Below are 25,303 nucleotides of genomic sequence, written 5' to 3' on the forward strand. Positions count from 1 at the left end.
ATATATATGTTGCAAATAAGCTCGTTATTCTCAGTAATAAAACAACTTGATTCATGCTTAGCTCCGGCGAGGCTACGACGACGCACTTTTAAGCTCCTCCGCTTGGGGCTGGGTGAGCTTCGCCGCGAAACCGGAGAATCCGTGCTTGTAGCTGTAGACTATGGAGCTGAGTGCTTCATCCTTGCTGCCTCCGTCGACGACATGAATGGCACAAGATGAGCAGCAGAAAGCCAGCTTCAGCACGAGCTGCTAGGTCGTCTGGGTCATTAACTCATTACATATACTAGTAATAATGGTACGCACCTCCCAAGAACGGAGGCCAGCGTGGCGTGGTGCGACGCCACGACGAGGGAAGGGTCGTCGTGCTTCTTCTCGCCCATGTACACGACGTAGATCGTCGTCGTCGTCGTCTGAGTTCTTTCAAGGAACAGCTAGCATCAGTGGCAGGCAGGCAGGCAGACACATGAAGCTTCAGGGGAAGAGGCCGGAACAGGGAAGAAAAACAGCTTGTCAGCTTACTTGGCTTGATGACGACGCATCAGCGGGCAGCATCAGTAGCACGAGGAGCTGAAGCAGCACTAGTAGTGCAGAAGATGACACAGAGACAACGTGTGGTCTCCAGCCCATCTTTGGATTTATGTTCTCTCTCTGCTAGTGTTATGCACGAGTGATAGTGCACATGTCCTTCTGCTCCCATGCGTATATATAGCAACAAGCAGCAGTCTTGGACCATTGTTGTTGCAAGCAGCCTGTGTGTGATACTGTACTAGCTACACGAATAATGGACTTTTGTGTACTAAACATGGGCATCAAGTATGCCAGTCGATGCGGGCCGGGTTTGCTGGGGGGTAGCCCTCCTCTGCAAAAGACACATATCTATGCATCGACTAAGCAGTTATTACAGCAAGAAACGAAAAGAAACTTAGTATGAGTAGAAATTCACAGGGGCATGTACGTACAACCTAGAGATCTTGGATCGGCTTTTAAAGCACAAGAGACAGCTAATAAATGGTATGATACAACCCTAAGCTTTCAACGGGTTCTTGTCTCTTGTATTTTTTATATAACCCCTAGAAACTATTCAAGAGACAGTTTATTAAATAGGATTATACATACCACAATTAGTATTCTTTCGTACTAAAAAACTTTTTCAAATGGGTAATGGCTATCACATGCACAGTCTATTCACAGCAAGCGCTGAAGAAATCTTTGAGCTACTCATAAGCTCTCCGCACTGGGAGGGCAGCATCCAAAATGCTTGCAGATTGGTGTGCGCGCGGGGCCCGGGGAATCATTTGGTCGTTCAATAATGGACGATGTATCGGAGTGTTCCGATGAATCTCAACGCGTGGGGATAGCAGTGGGTTAGACAACATAAAAGGAGGCATTTCTATCTGTCCTAAAAAAAATTAATCAACTTTGGAATTATCGTAATTCAAACAGTCTTGAGTTAGATATTAGGCTCGACCGCTCGAGAGGATTTTGGCTGCCAGGAATTTTTTTAAAAAAAAACACACAATGCTTAAAGTACCCTGTGCAGCTATTATTCTGGCTTGTATATTTACGCTCTGGCTTAGGTTAATTATTATGCTATGTAAAGCCTAGCTAGTGCTGGCTGGGACTATAATGCGCATGCGTATAAGCATGATCAGATATATCTCATGCATGGATAGCATACTACCACAGACCACAATAAAAAGCATCAAACCACATGCGCATGAAATCGAAATATATGCCAAAGTCGCAAGCAGTACACACCTTTGCAATGCCAAAGCAGGCCACACAGCCAAAACAACCCATCTGCTTTTCCCCGCGCGCGAGCATGATTTGACGAATTACCTACCGTGTAGTGTAGTGTGCACATCCATCCTGTAGTAGCGGATATGCTCCGATCTGAAACAAAAGACGGTCCAGATTTTTTTTCCCCATCCACCGTAAAACCTATAGTAGAATTGATGAAAAAAATATTTTGTTACTTGACACAGTCTTTTATTACTAAATTTAATATATACATGGCTGATATTTTATTAGTAAAATAAAATTAATTTAGACATATATTCAATATACTCCTTTACGTACGTCAGACAGTATTTGTTGAGAGCATGCGGCCGACGGAGTTCAAAAAGTATGCAGCCCCACACGAGCACATACCGCATATATTAGCAAAAGGCCCCGCTACAAGAATTTTGGTGTAAAAATGACCAAAACAATAGGGACAGCAAGCATATATACCTCATGAATCATTATCAAGTTGCCGCTAGCAGTACCGCGTCACTAGCTACCAATAAGTATATACATATAGACCAGAGCCGACGACAGCCTTAGACGGCTTTACCGCCAACTAAATAGGCCAATCATTGTTATCTGGATTCTAACTCGGCTTGATTATGATCCGGCAGTAAAGCTGGATCACTGTCCATTCTAGCACACGCAGCAGCAGGTATTGTTGGTTATGCAGTAGTGATATATCGATATAAGACACAAGCTTCTTTTTTAAAAAAAAATCCTAACTTTTAAATATTCCACTTATAATACCTTGTTCATCAGTGTTTTGTGGGCTAAGTTAACACCGTTAAGCTCTGATAACGAACTGGGGACAGATTGACTGTTCGTTTCAAAAAAGAAAGGACATACACGCAGACTTTAAAAACATAGAGATAAAAATGAAATTAAAGAACATCTTCGAGTAGGGACAACCATGCAACAATCAATCCCTTACTTTTTCGCTAGCTTTCTTGTACAGGAAGCACTTGATGAGCTAGAGCTGTAATCATAATAAGATACTTGACTACATGACTACATGTCTCGTACGGGTACGGCACTATATATAAAAACAAACGTATACATCATCACGTGCAGGACTAGTGCTTGGTCCGTACATGTGAGACACGGTCAGCACTAGCAGACGTCATCGAGGCGGTCACAGTCAACATGTAACCGAGCTGACGTACGTAATGAGTCAATGCGCACTTGCACAGCACGAGACATACATTTCCTGCTACAGCTAGTAATAGCAATGCATAAACTAAGGGTCAACTCTCCTCCACCTCTCCAATGCTCACCGCTCACGAGTGCTATCCATGATGGAAAGCGCCCATGATAGGCCGTCTCACATGCTTCTCCACCCAACAAAAAGAAGATTCGCCCGGACCTGAGGCTGTCTCTAAAGTAGTTGTATGTTTTTTTTTAATTTCAAAAAGTGATAAATAAATAAATGTTAAATAGCCTAGTACTAGGGTTTAGGGTTTTATGTTTTTTTTGATTTATTTTATCACTTAAGATAGTTTGTGTTTGACTTAAAATTTTATATTTTTGAATAAAATGATTGGTCAAAATTTTCAAAAAAATCAACGGTGTCATATATTTGTAAACGGAGGTAGTATAGTATATAGGTGGAGCCATATATGGGGAATGGATGGAGACGTGTATGTAGGGGGGGAATCTTTTAAAGAAAGATAGTAAAATATATTAGAAAGTACAGATAAAGGATAGAATTAAAGAAAAATGGTTGGAGATAGGCTAAGGTGAGCTGCCTCTGCTGTGTGACATAATAAATAAGTAAATAAAGATACAAAATCCTTTCTCTTGTTCAACGTCGGCCAGCACGATCGTAGGTTTGAACATGGCAAGTTAAATTGTTTCTCCCTACACCATTTCAATCTGAGTCTATCCACTCCTTCCTTATATATTCTTCCATTCATTGAAACTCATGTAGAAATAAGAGGTGATTCCAGTTGGAAGAGTTGTATTTATCACATGCATGAGTGTGCATGCTGATGGCAATATGTGCAGTAGCACCTGCTAGGAATTGTCAGCTAAAAAGAAGGTAGTTTGTGGGTGCACCTTTTGGTTTTGTTCTTTCCTTAGGAGCTTGCTTAACTTAATTAATCTTAGAGGAAGATTTTTAATTCTATGTAAAACTGTTCGTGAATTTGTATAATTGAAAGTATGAAGGGATGCTTCCGGCTTCCGTTGTCCTTTGACTGAAAAAAGGTGATGCAAGTGTAGGTTGGGGCGTTGGGCTTACCTTTGAGCATTCAGTTCTTGTACTTTAAATCGATATGCACAGAAAATCAGAAAATTGGTTTATGCAGTCAACTGGAATATTTAAATGCTGTTGCAACTAAAATTGTAGCAGTGGGAGATATATTTGACAACAAAGATGATAATGGCGAGAATATTTGTAAGAACCACAATATTCGCGCAACAAAAATTGTGTTTTGGGAAGCAAACCTGAGCCAAGTCCTTGCGGGCGTTGGAGAAGTTTTAAGCATGATCAGACCAGTGGGGATTCAAATTATGGAGGCCAGTCGGCAGCAGCAGAACCTACCAAAATGGTCAAATATCACATTAGAACAAAGAAAACATACATGCAGACGTAACAGTTCATGACAACATTTATTATTATATGAAAAAGATTAAAAGAGCATATACAGATAGTTTTTTCTTTTCATAAAATATCTGTATACACAGTCAAATAAGAGGAACGGCTAAATCTGGCAAAGGCAAAATCCATCAGGGCATCCCACAGAACAATTATCACAAATGTATTACCATATTATGAAAAATTCCTTAAGAGCTTACAAGGACACCTAGATCATAATAAACATATCCAAGGACTATTATCTATCTAAAAATTTAGTGTTAGGTAAGATATTCAAATATTCTTCTCGGTAAGACAAGTTCCTAGTAGAAGCATTTTTGAAAGCAAACAAAGAAACACATAAAATTCTTAAACCAGCGTAAGATCTAAGCACCATTCAGTATCGGCAGAAACCAAATGACAGTCAGAAACCAGCATAAAAACATGAACTGTAAATCCTAAAACAAAGAAATGTATGACAGGTAAAAGATATGTTTTCCTTATGCCAATTAATGGTGATTCGTAGTTCAAACCTTGCTGATAGAATCATCTGAATCATCGCTTCATCGGTACAACATTTATGGCAGTCATCCACCAGCTCAGCTATAGATGGCTAGATCGGTCGTGTCTGGCGTGCTGGCCTAAGGCACAACCCATTTAATAGTGCCGAGGTCCGACCCGACACGATACAAATTAGGCCCGTGCCAGCCCAGCACGAAGGGCGTGCCGTGCTTGGGCCGCCTCTTCAGCCCGTAGTGTCGGCCGGGCCCGGCACAATTATTTTTTTATTTTACAATAATTAGTGTGTGTGTCTATATATATATATTGAATAAGAATCCTTCATAAGACACAAAATATCCTTGGTTGTGTTGGTTAGCCGCTCTCATCTAATGACTAAGGAGCCGGCCAAGGTTCGAACCCTTGTCCACCTGACTTTTTTGCATTTTCACTGTTTATTCCTATATTGTTAGATTGGGCCCAACATGCTAACAGCCCGGCACAGGCCAGTGTGCCGTGCTTGGGCCGCAGCACGTGGGCCAACCTGGCACAACCCGATTAGTTAACCGGGTCTAACGGGCCATGGCCTGTTTCTTGGGCCGCAGCACGTGGGCCAACCTGGCACAACCCGATTAGTTAACCGGGTCTAACGGGCCATGCCCTAAACAGGCCATGCCGTGGCGGGCCCATGCCAGACCGGGCCGAGCCACCCATTTGGTCATCTATAAGCTCTGCACACAACCAAAAAGTTGCTTGGATTTGAAACAATCACATGATATAACACATAAATCCTAAATTACTTAAACTGCCATTTGAACAGCATGTAAACAGTAAACAAAAGTTGCTATCTACCCAGCACACAACAAAATGGAACTGCCTGGTATTAGTTGGTTCTGGCTATCTTTTCTTAACATAAACTTAACTCTTCATTGTGCAAAGAGATGCACTCCAACATCTGATCTTAACAGAACTGTGGAAACAGTTTATGCATCCAGTGGACTGAAACTGAAAGCGACCATTGTGAACTCTGAAATATAGTGGCAGATCCAGATGTGGTAACGAATTTAATTCACTGGACACAGTCCGTCGATGCAACACCATCATTTCCAATAACATGCTACAGTCAATCCTACCAGAATGCTACAACAGCAGATTCAACACACGAACTGGACGAAAAGAAACTCCAGTCGCTTAGCAAAATGCCACGGACCACACTTGTAACACAATTACACAATCCTATACGGAACGGCAAGCGCGCACCTGAGGTAGACACGGCCGCCATGTGGAGGTCGTTGCCCTTCTCCACCACTACCTCCATCTGCCCCTCGTCACTGCCTCCCTTTCTCTGGAGCCAGTAGATATGTGCAGGCGGGAGCTAGTTATAGAGCATATTTCATGTGTCGTTGATATGCTGTCGTACTGTACGCTTGAGTGATGCATATCATATGATCCAGAGTTCCCACTCTGAACATGCAAGAAACCCTATATTGTGGGGGACATTTTGGTGATTGGAGAAGCAGCAGGTAGGCATCTGTTGTCCTTGGATCCAGAAAACAGAGATAACTATAAGATGCTGGCTGGTTTTATGTTTCAACTGGGAGAACCGGAGAAGTACAAAGTTGTCGATGTCAAAATAACTGGACTTGAGACTAGGCTGTAGCTGGACTGAAGGTGGCTAAAGATTGCAATACATGCTAGAAGGTATGATTTCAGCATGTTTGCATGTTCTTTAAAAAATGATTGCATCAATAAATGTGAATCAACATTTGAATCTCAGTTGGAATTTCTTGTACCATATAAAGATCACTTGTGTTAATATAAAGCAAAAACTCCTCTAGTATCATTTCAAACTTCAAAATTGTACCTTGTCTCACTTACCATGTGGGTCCTACTGTGATCATGCAATGCAGCCCACTGCTGAAAGCCTGAAATGGATGAAGTGAAGGGACACAGTTTACTAATACTACTAATACTATACGTGGAATGGAACATTTGGTATTCGATTGAACAACTGGTAACAGGTGTAAAGCTCCAAAGTATACAAAGAGAACAAGAAGAGGGCGAGCTGTTGCCATAGACAATGGTATCTCTCTAGAGAGAACGGTAAGCGACAGCTCTTGGGCTTCATTGGAACTATTTTTTTAGGAAGTGATCAGCCGTTGCAACTTTATTTTTTTTTCTCGAATACGCAGGAGAGATGCATATCATTTCATTAGAAGGAGGACGAAAAGAAAGAAATTACACACGCCCAGCCAAAGGCTAAGGCACACAGACACACACACTACCCACAAGGTTGGACTACAGAGAGCCGGTTAGAAAAAACCAGCAACAGCAGCCAGCAACCTAACGACTCTAAGGTAAAAAACCTACATCATCCACATCCTGCGCCAACTGTAGCAGGAGGCCTTTAGCACCAGCCTTGCTCCAACACCAGGCCTCCTCTCCAGCATTGGAGAGAGCAGTAGAGAGATGGGGAGTCGCACCATTGAAGATAATATCATTCCTGTGTTTCCACAAGGTCCAGGCCCCTAATATGATGAGAGAATTTAATCCCTTCTTCAAAGCTTTATCGTCACAGACACTGCCTGCAGCCACCACTCCAAGAAGGACTCCGACCCGGGTTGAGGTGAGAGCACAGACAGACCCAGCCTTTGTAGAAAGTAGAACCAAAATTGCCTAGCAAAAACACAGCCAGCTAGAAGGTGGTTAATAGTTTCCTTTTCCTGATCGCATAGCACACAAAGAGTGGGGTGGGGGAGATTCCTTTTAGCCAACCGGTCTGCTGTCTTGTGAGCAACAAGCCACATGAAGAAGGAACATTTTGGGGGAGTCCACCCTTTCCACACTAGGTCAGCTGCCCCAAATAAGGTTGAACCTAGAAAAAAGGCATCATAGGCTGATTTGGCCGTGTATTGTCCTGAATTAGAGAGCCTCCACAGGTGTTTGTCAGGAATTCCTTGCTGCAGGATTATTCCCTCTAACTGCTCCAAGATAAGAAAGAACTCCTGAAGGATTTGCAAAGTAAGGGTTCCATGAATGTCCCTCAACCATCTCCAATCAGCCAAGGCCTCGGCTTCTTTTATTGATAATTCTCTTGGAAACCGATCTGAGTAGATGAGGAGCCCAATCTTGTAAACGTTTGCCCCACAACCACCTATCTTTCCAAAATAGCATTGACTTACCATCACCTAGCTCAGTTACCATGGCCAAAGAGAAGAAATTGTGGACCGTGGAATCTGCATGTAGTTTGAAAACAGCCCAAGGCTTGTCCCGCTCAGTTTTCCTGAGCCACAGCCATCTTAGTCTGAGAGACCAGTTAAGGCATTGAAGATCCGAAATCCCAAGACCCCCAACTCCTTAGGCCTTTTTACTTTCTTCCAAGCAACAAGACAATGCCCTCCTTTAGCATTCTTTCTGCCTCTCCATAAGAATCCTCGCCTGATTTTATCAATGACATGAATTATTCCCTGAGCAAGATCCAGAGCCATAGCATGATAAATTATAGTTGCAGTGAGCACATACTGAACCAGAACAGCTCTCCCAGTTGTAGTCATTAGATCAGCCTTCCAGCCAGGTAGAAGGTCGGCTACCTTGACTACCAGAAATTGCAGTTGTGCCTTGGACAACTTCCTCAAAGATAGGGGCAACCCAAGATATTTGAAGGGGAAGCCATCCACCTTAGGGCTTGTTCGTTTTGCTCTCAATCCATGTGGATTGGGTGGGATTGAGTGGGTTTCAATCCCGAGTAAGTCAAAATCTTTCATATTTTTTTCCAATCCCATCCAATCCACATGTCATAGGAATAACCGAACAAGCCCTTACAAGGGAGCTGATTCTTTTTTTTCTCGAATACGCATGAGGGCTGCGTAGGGTTGCTGGACTCACCCTTGCCGCCTTCACCCCAACAGTCCCTTAATGCTGGGATGTTGATTTTGGCAGGACTGAGCCCACCCCTCCAAGACACATCTGGGATGGATGGGTCGCGGGGCTTGAACAGGGATACTTCGCCCCAGCAACCTGGGACGCTGGAGTTGTCTTGTCCAAGCTCGCCCCTCCAGCCTTACCTGGGAAATAGCTTTACCCCACAGTTGCTGAAGGTTTATCACAGAAGGCAATTGAAAAGACAGTGCCAGCAAGGCCTTTCTCAGCCACAGAAGGATGATCGCTGCGGTGATATTGCAGAGATTGATGCTGAAAGGATGCTGGATCATGCTCCACTGTTGAATGACCCGAACCCCACCGTCCAGATCTCCCCTCCGGAATTAGGCTCAGGATGGGAATCTAAAATGGATGTCTTCTTTAACAGCATCTGCAGGAAGCCTTCTGGTATCTTGCCAGCCCCAAAACTCATAAGGAAATCTCGTTTGTCTTCCCCCACACCACCAGTTGTATCAGCACCTAGAAGAAGTCGTCGGGTGGCAGGCATCGGGGTCGAGTTCAACATGCAAGAGCTGGGAGGCAGGTCCATCAAGAAGGTTATGAAATCCTTGAAGATCATCTCTAATTCTGACGATTTTAGCAATGAGGCTTTTGAAGAATATGTCAATCTGTTCAAGCACCCCCTTCCTCAGTGCCATGTGGAGGCCCTCTCAGCCTTGTTTGGCTGGAGCCCCCCGCCTGAGGTTAGGACAAATTAGTGCCTTGCCTCACTCCTTCTTGGTTGTATTCCTTTCGTTTTGGTTATGGATCCTTCAAAAATCTTGATATGGAATGTAAGGGGGCTGAACTCGCTGATGCGCCAAGATTCTGTGCGTGAAATGGTGGACTCCTCTAGGGTGGATGTGGTCTGTTTTCAGGAAACTAAAATGCAGTCCTTCTCAATTCACACCATTCTTTCCCTGCTTGGATCAGACTTCAGTTCGTACATTTGTCTACCTTCTGCTGGGGCTAGTGGAGGTATCCTTGTGGCTTGGAGAAGAAATGTTGGGGTTTCAGGCCAGAAAAGACAGGACACTTACAGTGTTTCAGTTCAGTTTTGCAGTGAAGATAGAAGTGCGTGGTGGCTTACTTGTGTGTATGGCCCTCCAAGAAATAGTGAAAAGGATAGTTTTTTACAAGAGCTCAGAGAGATTAGAATTGCTTGCCCTGGACCTTGGATGATAGCTGGAGACTTCAACCTAATTTATAAGGACTCTGATAAGAATAATGCAAATCTGAATAGAGTCATGATGAGAAGGTTTAGAGGGCTGATCGAGGATCTTGCCCTTAAAGAAATTCCTTTGCATGGGAGGAAATTTACTTGGTCCAACCATCAAGAGACACCTGTTCTAGTCAAGCTAGACCGAGTTCTTTGTTCAGTTGACTGGGAACTGCTCTTCCCCAATGTTTTACTTCAAAGTGCTGCTTCCCAGGATTCTGACCATTGCCCCTTGCTTCTGGGGCTTAGGGATAATAAATCTGGAAAACGAAGGTTTCACTTCGAATCCTTTTGGACCAAACTGGATGGCTTTCAGGAAGTTGTTCATTCTGGATGGAATGCTGTGATACCGGTCCCTTGCCCCTTTAAAACTGTAGAATTGAAGCTCAAAGAAACTGCCAAAAGGTTACAGGCTTGGAGCGAAAAGAAGGTTGGTCACGTGCATTCTCAGCTTGCTTTGACCAAAGAAGTTCTCCACAGACTTGAAATGGCTCAGGATATTAGAGTGCTCAGTCAGGCTGAGCTTTGGCTCAAAAACCGGCTGAAGAAGCAAGCTCTACTGCTTTCCTCTCTCAAGCGCACCATGGCTAGGCTCAGATCTAGAATCTCCTGGTTAAAGGAGGGAGATGCTAATACAAAACTGTTTCACCTTCATGCTCGTCATCGCAAGAGGAAGAATTTTGTGGCTAGGCTGGTGGATGGGGATCATACCCTAACAAGTCATGCTGAAAAGGCTGCTTGTGTGGATCGTTTCTATACCAACCTTATTGGAAAATGTGTTGATCGTGATAGGGTGATTGATCTTGATGCCCTGGGATTGCCCTCTTTTGAGCTGTCTGAGCTTGATGCCCCCTTTTCTGAGCAAGAAGTGGTAGATATCATTAAAAGGATCCCTGCTGACAAGGCCCCTGGGCCTGATGGTTTTACTGGTCGCTTTTACAAGGTTTGCTGGCCCATTATAAAAGTGGATATGATGGCTGCAATCTCCGCTGTTTGGGGTAGGAAGTTTGATAATTTTGGACGCCTTAATTCTGCATATATAACCATGATCCCAAAGAATGATGGAGCTGAAATGGTGAAGGATTTCAGGCCTATCAGCCTTGTGCATAGCTTCGCTAAGCTGATCACAAAGATCCTAGCCAATAGGTTGGCTAAAAGGCTTAATGAGATGGTGTCACCTAACCAGAGTGCGTTCATTAAAGGTAGATTCATCCAGGACAACTTTATGTTGGTTCAACAAACCTCAAGACTGCTTCACCAACAGCATAAGGCTTCTTTGCTCTACAAGTTGGATATTACTAAGGCTTTCGACTCGATTTCTTGGCCTTTCCTGGTTGAGGTATTGAAGCAGCTTGGTTTTGGTCAGATTTGGAGGGATATTATTTGTGGTTTGTTGACCTCTTCCTCTACTCAAGTGATGCTGAATGGGTTTCCAGGACAGCACATCAACCACCGGAGAGGCCTTCGGCAAGGGGATCCCCTATCTCCTTTATTGTTTATTCTTGCCATGGACGTCCTGGTATATATGTTTTCCAAGGCAGAAGAGGAGGGTTTACTCCAGCAGTTATCCAACAGGAAAAGGCTCCATCGGATCTCCTTATATGCTGATGATGTTGCCCTTTTTGTTCACCCTTCAGCAGCAGATTTATCTATCACTCTTGGCATTCTTCAGCTTTTTGGGGATGCCTCTGGGCTGCACAATAATGCCCAGAAATCTAATGTCATTCCTATCAGATGCTCAATGGAAGATATGGTGGAAACACAAGGTCTGCTGCCTTGTGGAATATCTTCGTTCCCCTGCCGTTATTTGGGTCTTCCTTTATCCTTGCACAAGCTGTCTAGGCAGCACCTCCAGCCGTTTATTGATAAAATTGCTGACCAGCTATCAAATTGGAAGGCAGACTTATTAACGAAGGCAGGGAGAAGAACCCTAGTTCAGCATGTTCTTACCAGCATGACGATTTATATGGCAATGGCAGTGGATATCCCACAATGGGGTTTAGATGCCATTGACAGATTAAGGAAAGGTTTCCTCTGGCGAGGTCGAAAAAAGGTAAATGGGGGGCACTGCCTGGTGGCGTGGAGAAAGGTTTGCCGCCCCCTTCAGCTTGGTGGGCTGGGTATCTCCAGTTTAAAAGAACTCTGCTGGGCCCTTCGAATGAGATGGCTATGGCTGTCTAGAACAGACCCCTCTAGGCCCTGGATTGGTCTCCCAATGAAAATCCCAAAAAAGGCCACTTCCTTCTTTAATGAGGTAGTGCTCACTGTAGTTGGTGATGGGGCCAGCACCAAATTCTGGAAAGACAAGTGGTTACATGGAAAGAAAATTGCAGACCTGGCACCTAGACTCCTAGCTACAATTCCTAGGCGGATTGTGAACAGCAGAACTGTGATTGAAGCTTTGACTAACAGAAAATGGATTGCTGATATAAAAGGGGCTCTCTCAGTGGGTGTGTTGATTGATTACCTTCAGCTATGGGAGATGCTCTCAGCCATTGAGCTGCAGCCTGGAGTTGAAGACAGACATATTTTCAGTATTGCCCCAGATGGAATGTATTCTGCAAAATCTGCTTATAATGGACTGTTCATGGGTTCAGTTTCCTTTGGACACTTCACAAGGGTTTGGAAAACCTGGGCCCCGCCAAAGTGTCGTTTTTTCATTTGGCTTGCTGCCCATAATAAATGTTGGACAGCAGATCGTTTAGCTAAGAAAGGCCTAAACCACCATGAGAAATGTCTGCTTTGTGACCAAGCTGAAGAAACCCTTGATCATCTTCTGGTGGCTTGCTCCTTCTCGAGAGTCTTTTGGTACCAGCTTTTTCGGAAATTTGGCCTTCACTCCCTGGCTCCCCAGCCGGCGGTCACCTCCTTCTTGAATTGGTGGGAGGAGGTTTCAGAGGTGGTCTCAGGTGTCACCAGAAAAGGCCTTAACTCCCTCATTATTCTGGGTGCTTGGACTATTTGGATTCATCGAAACAAATGTGTCTTTGATGGATTGTCTCCTTGCCTCACCTATATCCTTGCTTGGGCAGACGAGGAGAGAAGTCGTTGGGAGGCAGCTGGGGCGAAGGCCCTATGTTCTCTGGCTGCTTCTGGAGCTGCTCCCTAGAGTGGTGTGTTGTTAAATGAGTTCTTTTCTGTATGCTATTTTCTGGCCCCCGTGAGGAGGCCTGCTGTTGTTTGGTCTATTTTAGACCTTTTTCCTATCTTCTTAATATATAAAGGGGCGCAGCTCTCCTGCGCGTTTTCGAGAAAAATTAAATTAAAGTAGAGGGAAAAAGGGCCTGCGGCCCGGGACAAACAGAACACACACTCACCCTTACAAAACACACACCGCACAGACACATACGACAAACCAACACCCCAGTCGTTTAATAGGCTATAAGACTTTCCTTTCTCTATCCAGGTCAAAAGGAGAGCGCATGTTCTTGGCTCCAGCAGAAAACCACAATCTCATCTCGTCTTTAAATCCGTCCTCTAAGGTAGGAAGGCAGGGTCGAGCTCCTTCAAAAACACACCTGTTTCGCTGCTTCCAAATACTCCAAGCCACAAGGATTACCATACTATTAAACCCCTTTCTTTTGCTCTTGGGAATCTTGGTTGAAGCCTTTCTCCACCATTCAGCAAAAACTGAATCTCTTCTCTTAGGACCCACAGAAGAGAGACCAATTGGAGTTAAAATATTATGCCAAAATTGTCTTGTGAAGACGCAATTAGATAGAATATGCTGCACAGTTTCGTCTTCTTGGTCATATAGAACACAATTTTCAGGATGATCAAGCCCCCTTTTTAAGTCTGTCTGTTGTCCAACATTTGTTATTTATGGCCAACCAAACAAAGATCTTACACTTAGGAGCTGCCCAGCTCTTCCAAACTCTTTTCCAGGGCTCAAAGGATTCTGCTCCAATGAAAAAAGCTCTATAGGCAGATTTGGAGGTGTACAGACCATCGTTGCTAAATATCCACACATGCTGATCATTTGAATTTTGAAGCTGAAAAGATTCAAATTACCTCCCATAATTGTAGATATTGCTCAATCTCAGCCAGAGAGAGATTCCTCTGGATATCTTGAACCCAGAAATGAGAGGTAAGGGCCTGTTGCACAGTCCTTACTTCTTTAATCTTCATCGGAACTGCAGCAGCAATAAGGGGAGCTATATCCACAATAGAATACCCATGAATCCACTTATCTTTCCAAAAGAAAGTTGAAATACCATTACCAATGGTGGTAGACACTGCTGCCTGAAATAAAGCTCGGGCCTGGGAAGATATTTTAAGATCCAGGCCACTCCAAGGCTTCGAAGGAGCAGTTTTTTGTAGCCAAAGTCATCGCAATTGTAGGGCCCAGTTCATCTTTTGGAGATTAGGAATTCCAAGGCCCCCTAAATCAAGAGGCCTAGAGATTTTATCCCAAGGGCTCCTCCAAAATGTAAATTCTTCATTTGGCTAGCCTCTCTCAACCGGTGTTGGACGGCTGACAGATTGGCCCGGCGAGGTATGGATCATCATGACAAATGCCTCTTTTGCGATCAACATGAAGAAACAGTCCAGCATACTTTGCTCTCTTGTGTGTTCTCTAGAAACATTTGGTGGCAGGTGTGGTGTAAAGTGGGGCTGCAATATCTGGCACCTGGGCCTGAGGACATGATTTTCCAAGATTGGTGGAGCAATGCTGAAGGTCAGGTTCCTAAAGAGAAGAGAAAAGGTTTTAACACGTTGGTAATCCTTGTGGCTTGGTGGCTGTGGAAACATCGAAACACTTGTGTCTTCGAGGGAGCTTCCCCGAGCACTAGAGATATCCTGCAGCACATCCACGAGGATGCTACGCTGTGGGGTATGGCCGGGGCTAGAGGGCTTAGGGGCTTATGGCCTTAAGTCTAGGAGGGCCTGCTGTTGTGTCATAGATAAGGGATGAGTGTGTTTCTGTATTTGTGTTTTCGACCTCCGTAAGGAGTCGTCTGTACCCCGGTCTGTTCTCAGACCTTTCTCTTTCTTAATATAAATTATACGCAGCTCTCCTGCGTGTTTCGAGAAAAAAAAAACAAGGCAATTACCTCCTCTAGCCTCCTTTCTTCCTTTCCACAAGAAGTTACGTTGAATTTTATCAATGGCTTTGATAACCCATTTAGGAGCATTAAGAGCAATAAATAAGTAAACTGGGATGGCAGAGAGGACAGATTTGATAAGAGTGACTCTTCCCGCAAGATTTAAAAGCTCAGCCTTCCATCCTGGAAGCTTGGCAGCAATTTTTTCTATCCAGTGAGCGAGATCCCCAGCACTAAGTTTTTTGCTGCTTAGAGGGAGACCAAGATAGGTTGTGGGAAAAAATTTTGAGGCACACCCCAAGGTCTGAACAGCCAGCGCAGTCCCCTCATTATTGCACTGAATTGGGTAGGAGAAACTTTTTTGCAAGTTAGTATGAAGACCTGAGGCAACACCAAAACACCTCAAAATTTCTCTGACCACCACTAAGTCCCCAGAAGCTGGTTTTAAAAACACAGCAACATCATCTGCAAACATTGAAACCCTTTGGCTAATGTTTCTGCCAGCAAGGGGGTGTAATAATCCACACTCATTTGCCCTGATGAATAGGCTATTAAGAACATCCATGACTAGGATGAATAAGAGGGGTGATAGAGGATCACCTTGTCTCAACCCACAATGAATAGGGAGCTGATTCTGAATGGATTCAATTAGTTCTGGCGCACAATGAATAGGAAGCACACTACTCTTCTGAATGTTTGTCTTCAATCCAGAGGCCTCCCCAAAAAGTTGTAAGATCTTTATAATCAGCTCAATCTCTGCAGGTGAAGGTCTCAGGAATAGGACCACATCGTCAGCGTACAAAGAGAGCCTATGAAGATTGGATCTCGAGGAGAGGGGATGGAGAAGACCAGCTTCGGCTGCTCTAGAAATCAGCAGGTTAAGAGTATCCATAACTATGATGAAAAGCATGGGAGAGAGGGAATCTCCTTGCCTCAACCCTCGATGATGAGAGATGTAGTCACCTGGGACACCATTCAACAGAATCTGTGTGGAGCAAAGTAGAAAGGATGCCACTAATAATATCTCTCCACACATATCCAAACTCCAATTTTTTCAACACCTCCAAAAGAAAGGGCCAAGATACGGTGTCAAAGGCCTTAGAAATGTCCAATTTAAGGAGGATTCTGGGTTGTTTCTGAGCATGAAGATATCTAGCAGTTTGCTGCACCATCATAAAGTTATCTTGTATAAATCTATCTTTAATGAAAGCACTTTGGTTTTTTTTCTCGAACACGCAGGAGAACTGCGCATCATTATATTAAGTAGAGAGAAGGTCTAAAGAAGACCAAGAACAACAGCTATACAAAAAAAAGGGGATAAAAAGAGAGAAAATCAGAAAATAAAGGAGAAAAAGGAAGAAAAAGAAAGAAAAAGGGGGGGGGAATAGAACCAAGCCCCTAATTTAAGGCCACAGCCTTCTCAGAGCCTTAGCACCTGCCATCTCCCAAAGCCTGGCATCCTTCTGGATCTGTTGCAGAACTGTATTCGTGTTTGGGGAGACACCATCAAAAACACAAGCATTTCTGTGCTTCCAGATCCACCAAGCCACGAGATTAAGCAATCCAGTTTTGCCGTCATGAGCTTAGCAAAATTGTGAATCAGGCTAATGGGGCGATAATCAACAGCCCCATCAGCGCCCTCCCTTTTTGGCAACAGCGTGATAAAGGCAGAGTTGAGGAGGCGAAGGTTTCTGAAGTCCCTCCTCCACACAGCACCAATGGCTCGCATCAAGTCATCTTTGATTACAGGCCAGCAATTCTTGTAAAACTTTCCAGTGAAGCCATCCGGTCCTGGGGCTTTGTTATTGGGGAGGTTCTTGATAGTGATCCACACTTCCTGTTCCGAAATAGGCTCGTCCAATGCACTGAGATCATGTTGTTGTATGCCTAATTCTTCCAGGTTAAGGGTGCAGGTTCGATCATCACTAGATCCAATCAGGTTGGCATAAAAGTCCCACAGGATAATGAGCCTTTTCCTCATGAGCTGTAATGACCTGGTTCTCCTTCTTTAGCATAGCTATAAAGTTCTTTTGCTTGCGATGCTTGGCATGTAGGTGAAATAGATTAGAATTCGCATCCCCGCACTTGAGCCACGTGATTCTCGATCTAATTCTCGCCACTGAGCGGAGCAGCGAGGATAGAGCCAGGGAAAGCTTCTTCAAGGCTGATAGCAGCCAAGCCTCAAGTTGGCTAAGCGCTCTGATATCTCTAGCTATCTCCAATTGATGAATGATCTCTCTTGCATTTTCTAGCTGTGCTTTAAAATGCCCGACTTTTTTATCACTCCAACTTTGAAGGCCTTTAGCTGTAGCCCTTAGCTTGGAAGAGAAGGTTTCCAAGGGACACCTAGTGGCTGGGACAGACTCCCAGGCCAAAAGGACAGCTTCATGAAAGCCTTCAAACTGAGGCCAAAAGTCTTCGAAATGGAATCTCCTCTTTCCGTGATGCCCATCATTCAGTCCCAAGATGAGTGGACAGTGGTCAGAATCTTCAGAAGCTGAGCTCTGCAGCAGATAATTAGAGAACTTATGATCCCAGTCAACAGAGCAAAATATTCTGTCCAGCTTGACAAGCACTGGGAGCTACCCGAAACAGAACTTGCCCAAGTGAATCTTCTACCTACCAGAGGTATCTCTTTGATGGCCAAGTCATTGATCACTCTTCGAAATCTTCCCATCATTGTACGGTTCAGATTTGAATTGTTCTTGTCTTCGTCCTTATAAATGAGGTTAAAATCTCCTCCCACTAACCACGGTCCTGGACATTGAGTTCTTATATCTTTTAATTCTTGCATGAATAAAATCTTGTCATCTGAACTTTGAGGGCCATACACACATGTTAACCGCCAGGGGTCCCCAATATTTGGGAAGAATTGGACTAACACACTAAATCTGTCCACTCTCGAAGCTTGGACAAGACCTACCGACGACCTCCAGGACACCAGAATGCCGCCACTAGCACCAACTGCTGGGAGGAAGATGAGGTTGTTATCAAAATCTGTCCCTAACATGGAGAGGATGCAGCGTCTAGAACAAATTGGCATTTTTTATTCTTGCAAACAGACTACATCAATACTCATTGAGAGAAGGAATTTAATCCCCTCATATTCCAAAATAAAATACGCCTAGGATCCATAAAGCTTACTGACAAAAGAGAACGACCACAACCCACACACAGACTACTCAGCAGCCTAGCTGGAGCGGAGCTGGCGCCTCAAGGTCTGGCACTGTCCAGCCAAACAGCGCCGCCAAGGCCCTGACCTGCTCTTGATTAAGCGGTTCAAGGAACAGCTTGGTATAAGCATCAAGGGCTTTTTGAGATAGGAGATCAGAGCCATCTGAAATCTTCAGAGCCTTCAAGACGTTTTTCTTGGGTCTACCAGGTCGAATATGAGCCGAATCAGCGCTCAACCCTGCTAGTCTTCTGCTGCGCCTCAACTTTTCCTTCGAACGAGGTTCCCTTGACATTCTCGTCCTGCCAGCCCCTGGAGTCGGGAGCACTGCGCCGATCATTGAGGTAACTCTGCTCAGGAACTGCTCCTGGGGCGATGACAGGTGAGACTGAGTCTGCTGTTGCACTGCAGGGTTGCAACTTCATTTGTCTTGGGCTTGAACAGCTAAACTTTCTGAGGTAGGAAGCTACTGCAAATGAATAAAATAATAGAGTAACTTCAATCTAATTTGGCTTCACTGGAAGATTTTTTAAAAGGGCGCCTAATTATTAAGGATAAAGAGAGAAGCTTACCTCTTTTTCCTATACTACATGTTTTTACTAAGAAAACCCACATTCTTCAAGCACACTAACATGATCAGAAGATCTTCCAGACTAGAAGTTTGGGGAGGACGAGGTTAGACTTCTATATGTAATATCAGTTTAGCATACCCAACTTCATTTTTGAAATAATAATTGTTGAACTTATCTTTTTTTACCTGCCTACGTTTTTGTTGCACCACTGGTTGCTACCTATCTTCTCATATGTGCTTGATAAAATGGTTGAACCAAGTTGCTTGAACTTATATATCAAGCAGACGCCCAGAGCGTGGTACAGTCCATTCGCCACCTTCTTACTCTCGCAGGGCTTCGTCGAGCCCAAGTCGGACACCTCCTTGTTCGCCTTCCACCGCAGATCGGACATGACGTACCTCCTCCTCTACATCGACGACATCGGCCTCGCGGCCTCCTCCGTCGAGCTCCTGCGTCACATCATCTCCTCCCTCCAGCAGGAGTATGCAATGAAGGACATGAGTGAGCTGCACCACTCCCTAGGGGTCATCGTCGAGCGCCGCTCCCCCGGGATGTTCCTCCACCAGCGCCAGTACACCCTGGACATCCTGGAGCGCGCTAGCATGGCTAACTGCAAGCTGTGCGCGACTCCGGTCGACACACAAGGCAAGGCCTCCCCCGACGATAAGGCTCTGGTGGCCGACTCCAATGGCTATCGAAGCCTAGCCAGGACTCTCTAGTACCTCACCTTCACCCGCCTCGACATCGCCTACACCGTCCAACAGGTGTGCCTTCACATGCACAACCTCTGTGAGCCGCACCTCACCGCCATGAAGCGAATCCTGCGGTATCTCTGGGGTACCCTCGACTTCGGCCTTCTTCGCCAATCCAAGACCACCGAGCTTCGCGTCTACACCGACGTCGACTGGGCGGCTGTCCGGACACGCGCCGGTCCACTTTAAGCTACGTCGTGTTCCTAGGGGACAACATTGTCTCCTGGTCGTCGAAGCGCCAGTCAGTCATCACTCGTTCCAGCGTCGAGGCTAAGTACCGCGTCGTGGACAACGGTGTGGACAAGGCGACGTGGCTCTGCCAGTTGCTACTGGAGATCCACAGTCCGCTGACGAGGAGCACCCTGGTCTACTGCGACAACATCAGTGTCGTCTACCTCTCCACCAACCCCGTCCAGCATCAACGCACGAAGCATGTCGAGATTGACCTCCACTTCGTTCGCGAGCACGTCGCCATTGGAGATGTTTGTGTCCTTCACATTCCGACCACCTCGCAACTCGTCGACGTCTTCACCAAGGGGCTTCCGACGATGGTGTTTGAGGAGTTTCGGTCCAGTATCAACATCTGTCGTGGCTAGAGTTTCGATTGTGGGGGTGTTAGTGTATTTGTGTCCGGTCCTTATTGTGTCGTGCTGATGTGGATTGGGGGAGGAAACCAGGAAATCGACACCACACAAAGCTGAACTCGAGTGAAATGGACTCAATGGACTATGGGGAAGGTGGAACCAGAGGAGGTCGATCTCCAGTCGAGGTGACCGAAGGAGATCGCCCTCTTTGGGAGATCTATTCTTCTTCGATGTCCCCTATTACAAACTATGGTGCTTTATATAGCTAGCACCTCTTTCTCTTAGGAAACCTTACTTAAGGAAATATACTAACAGGGAAATAAACTAGATCATATCTCTTAATTGAGGGAAACACTCTCCTCATTTATTCTTAAGCAATCTGCTAGTATAGGAACAAACTAAATCATATCTCCTGATTCCTTTTGTTTCTGCGGCTCCTTCTTTCCTTTTCTGTGCCTAAATCATATCTCCTCTCCTGATTCCTTTTGCTGCTGCTGCTGCTCCTTTCCTTTTCTGCGCCTTTGGTACTGCTGACCATAGAAGGAGTCTATAACATTTCCCCCCCTCCTCAACAAACAGCTCGCCCACGAGCTGTACTGCAGGAAACTGACGCTTGAAGTCATCCAGCTGCTCCCATGAGGCGTCAGTAGCAGGCCGACCAACCCAATGCACTGGGACTTCCCAGACTTCACGATTCAGCTTGGCTTTAGTAACCTTGTTAGGTGTAGGGACAATTCTGCCATGAAGAATATCTGGTAAAGGAACAACAGCCACTGGCGGGGGTCCTTCAAACTTCTTAAGTAGTGAAACATGAAACACATCATGAATCTTGGCACGTGGAGGAAGTTGGAGCTGATAAGACACATTGCCAATGCGCCGCAGCACTTGATACGGACCATAGAACTTGGGCCCTAATTTGGACGGAGAGGCTGCAGTGACACCAACAGCAGTCCTGTGCTGTAAACGGAGCCAGACCTAATCGCCCACGATGAACTGGACATCCCGACGGCTCTTGTCTTGATACGTTTTCATTGTCACTTGAGCTTGAAGCAGTCTTTCCCGAATTTCTGCCAAGAAAAGGTCCCGGTCCTGCATCTGTCGGTCCACAACCACCACTCATGTTGTCCCTGGTGAATAAGAGACCATGGTCGGGGGGTCTCTCCCATAAACCACCTTGAATGGAGAGCATTGCAGGGCAGTTTGATAAGAAGAATTATAGCAAAATTCAGCCCAAGGAAGCCACTTGAGCCAACTTTTAGGCCGGTCACCGGCGAGACAGCGAAGATACATAACAATCACTCGGTTGACCACCTCGGACTGCCCATCAGACTGAGGATGAAAAGCTGAGCTCATCTGCAGTTTAACACCAGCCAAGCGAAACAGTTCTGTCCAGAAAGAACTAGTAAAGACAGTATCCCTATCACTCACAATGGAGGACGGAATACCATGAAGGCGCACAATATCATCGAAGAATGCTTTAGCAACAGATGCGGCAGTGTATGGATGACCGAGGGAAATAAAATGAGCAAATTTAGAGAACCGATCTACCACTGTTAGGATCACAGACTTGCCCCCAACCTTCGGAAAGCCTTCGACAAAATCCATCGAGATATCACTCCAGATTTCGGAGGGAACAGGTAGCGGCTGCAGTAACCCAGCGGGGTGTAGATGTTCAGTTTTATTCCTCTGGCATACCGAACAGCCTTGTACAAACTCTCGCACCCTTCGGGCAGCTAAAGGGTTGTAGAAAGAAGACCGCCATCTGTGCAATGTCTTCTGAATACCTTCATGTCCACTTTCATGTGCTTCAGCTAGCAAGGAAGACCACACAGAAGAGGAAGCAGGAACAAACACTTTCCCATTATACAATAATAACCCATCAGACTCAGTCCAACCAGGAGGAGCCGTCCCATTCTGCAGCCCTGCTCGCAGTTCTATACCTTGGAAATCATTAGCCAAGTCTGCCCGAAGTGTGTCAAAAAGCTGAAAAATCGGGGCCGAGATGCTGTGAAGGGCTGCAACATCTTCATCACGGCGGGATAAAGCGTCTGCTGCCCCGTTAAGTTTCCCAGGGCGGTATTCCACCGTGAGGTCATACCCAAATAATTTACTGACCCATGTGTGTTGCGGAATGGTAGAAAGACGCTGGTCCAATATAAACTTGAGGCTATAGTGATCAGTCCGTACCGTGAATGGACGCCCCCACAAGTACGGACGCCAATGTCGGACTGCTTTGACAAGACCAATTAACTCCCGCTCGTAGGCCGGCAGCTTCTGGTGGTGAGGCGCCACCACTCGACTGAAGAATGCAATGGCGCCATCCCCTTGGTGCAGTACGGCACCAAAACCCGTGCCGGAAGCGTCACAGTCGACGATGAAGCGCTCGGAGAAGTCCGGAAGCTGGAGTAGTGGCGCCATGATCAAGGCTTGCTTAAGGCGGTTAAAGGCAGTTGTCGCCTCTTCTGTCCAAGTGAATGCCTCGCGCTTCAAGAGAGACGTCAGGGGGGCGGCCACAGCACCGTATCCAGCGATGAACTTACGGTAGTAGCCCGTAAGACCAAGGAAGCCTCGGAGTGCCCGCAGAGACCGCGGTTGCGGCCAAGCCACCACTGCCGAGACCTTTGCAGGATCCATTGCCACACCTGTGGCTGAGATGATGTGGCCCAAGTACGCCATAGACTCCTGGCCGAAAGAACACTTGGACCGTTTTAGGACGAGGTGGTGTTCCTGCAGAACCTGAAGCACCTGCTTGACATGTTGTAAGTGTTCCGCCCATGAACTGCTAAAGATCAGAATATCACCAAAGAAAACCAGAACAAATTTGCGAATGAAGGGCTTGAGCACGTCATTCATTAAGGACTGAAATGTCGATGGCGCGTTGGTGAGGCCGAAGGGCATCACCAGGAACTCAAAATGTCCCCGATGTGTCTGGAACGCCGTCTTGTCAACATCATCTGGATGCATGCGGACTTGATGGTAGCCACTGCGAAGATCGAGCTTGGTGAAGAACTTGGCGCCGTGTAATTCGTCGAGCAGCTCGTCGACCACCGGAATTGGAAACTTGTCCTTCACCGTCTGCGCATTAAGCTCGCGGTAGTCGACACAGAATCGCCATGAGTCGTCCGCCTTCTTGACCAACAACACCGGCGAGGAAAATGCCAATGTACACTCCCGGATGATGCCTTGCTGAAGCATGTCCTCACACTGGCGTTTGATCTCGTCCTTGAGGAGTTGAGGATAGCGATACAGTCGGACGACCACTGGAGGCGTACCCGGCAGCAGCCGGATGCGGTGGTCTTGGCGACATTGTGGAGGCAGTCCTCGTGGTTCCGCGAAGACGTCGGCGTAGGAGTCGAGTAACGCGGGTAGCAAGTCCTGCGTCCCGACGATGGCGTTGCACCGGGGTGTAGGGCCTCCCACCCCTGTCCATGTCACGGTGCGGCCGTGACGCCAGAGCGTCATGGTTAGGGCGTTGAAGTTCCAGAGTAGGGAGCGAAGCCATTGGACCCCCAGAACCACGTCGAAGCCGGCGAGAGGTAGAACGTAGCAGGTGTGGTCGAAGTCCTCTGCATCAATGGAGACGCGTAGCATGGGGCAGACACCTTGGCTGGTGACTCTTTCGCCATTGGCCACCTTGACGGTGAGGCCCGGGCGTGGTTCCACGCGGAGGGGCCCAACCGGGACGCCGTGGTCTCATGGATGAAGGTGTGGGTCGACCCAGAGTCCACTAGGGCCAGCAAGGTTGTATCCCCGATACGGACGTGTAGCTTCATGGTCCCGCCCACGTCGATGCTGGTGAGGGCGTGGAGCGACACACCCAAATCGTCGGCAAGTGTGTCGGCCTCCGCGTCGTCGTCCAGCTCGATCAAGAATACCCCGCGGGCATTGCACTTGTGGTCAGCAGTGTACTTTTCGGCGTAGTGGTAGCACTCGCCGTTGGCACGCTTGGCTGCCATCTCCTCAGCAGTCAGGCGCTTGAAGCGCGGTCTGGTGACCATCGTCGGCCGATGTTGGGCCAGTGATGCGTCAGTCTTGGTTGTTGGTGCGCGATACATACCCCGCAACGCGTTGTTGACCTCCGTGTCGCGCCGCTCATAGGCCCGGGTCAGGTTCATGGCTGTTTGTAGATGGGACGGGGCCTGCAGCTCCACGTCCGTGCGTAAAGGCTCGCCCAGACCTGCTGTGAATAAATTCACTTGGTGCTGCATAGATAGATCAGCACAATGACATAATGCCAAGGAAAATTGACGTATGTAGTCATCCACTGTGCTCGTGCGACGCAGATCCTTCAGCTCAGCGAGACCGTTTGTCCTCAACGGCGGTCCGAACCGCATGTTGACGAAATCGGCGAAGCGAGACCAGGTGAGGATGCCATAATCCCGCTCCAGAGCGTAGTACCACTCTGCAGCAATGCCTTCGAGGTGCATCATTGCCATCCAAACCTTCTCCTCCTCCATGGTACGCATGCCACGAAAATAGGCCACACACTTTGTCAGCCACGGAAGAGGGTCTGATGTACCGTCGAAGGAGGGAAAGTTGAGCTTGGGACGGTCGCGGTGGGGGAAGCCGCCGTCGAAGCCATCCCGACCGCCGCCAGCACCGTGACCACGGCCGTAGAAGTCGCCGGCGTCAACGCGGCCGTAGGGACCCCTCATGCGGTCAGCGGCGCGGCCATAAAGGCCCCCTGCACGGTCGCCCTGCACGTGGCCGCCACCAAACCCGTCGGGGAAGCGGTGTCCCTCCCGATCGACCCCTTGGATGGTCCGCCCTCCGGATGGGTCGTGCGTGTCGTCGTGCACGGCGCTGGCGGATGCATCGGCGGCTTGGGGGTGGAGAGGAGGGACTGGCTGGTCCCCCTCGGGAGCCTCTGTTTCCAACCGTGCGAGACGGCTGTCATGGGAGTTCATCCGGTTGGTGACAGTAGTCATCTGCGCAGACAACTTAGTGCCCAGGTCTGTCATGTTGGCCATCTCCCTGATCAGGAAATCGAGCTTCTCGGAGGCGGTCATGGCTGCAGGATCGGAAACGGAGCCGGCCATGGGCAGGCGATGCTCCTGGTGGGCTCTGATACCAATTTAATGTGGATTGGGGGAGGAAACCAGGAAATCGACACCACACAAAGCTGAACTCGAGTGAAATGGACTCAATGGACTATGGGGAAGGTGGAACCAGAGGAGGTC

General features: G+C 46.8%; 1 protein-coding gene across 22 annotated transcripts in view; it reads right to left on the reverse strand.

Annotated features, from left to right (window-relative positions):
* Nucleotides 1-25,303, reverse strand: part of LOC100278220 (uncharacterized) — a 47,149-nt gene that overhangs the window by 3,219 nt on the left and 18,627 nt on the right. For 2 of the 22 annotated variants that reach the window (XM_035964708.1, XM_035964707.1), the window contains exons 3-9: nt 6,740-6,786; nt 6,122-6,206; nt 4,234-4,326; nt 1,759-1,941; nt 520-859; nt 304-410; nt 87-184 (exon numbers count right to left, since the gene is read on the reverse strand). In XM_035964708.1, coding sequence (XP_035820601.1) covers nt 87-184; nt 304-410; nt 520-627 — 313 coding nt within the window. In that variant the 5' untranslated portion in view covers nt 628-859; nt 1,759-1,941; nt 4,234-4,326; nt 6,122-6,206; nt 6,740-6,786. Of the gene's footprint in view, nt 1-86; nt 185-303; nt 432-519; nt 1,942-4,233; nt 4,327-6,121; nt 6,401-6,725; nt 6,787-13,136; nt 18,008-18,070; nt 18,685-25,303 lie in introns of those variants that run through there. The other 20 variants (XM_035964713.1, XM_035964711.1, XM_035964706.1 and 17 more) reach the window with 17 other exon arrangements.

Source organism: Zea mays, chromosome 2 (assembly GCF_902167145.1).
Source record: "Zea mays cultivar B73 chromosome 2, Zm-B73-REFERENCE-NAM-5.0, whole genome shotgun sequence".
In the NCBI taxonomy this organism is placed as follows: Eukaryota; Viridiplantae; Streptophyta; class Magnoliopsida; order Poales; family Poaceae; genus Zea; species Zea mays.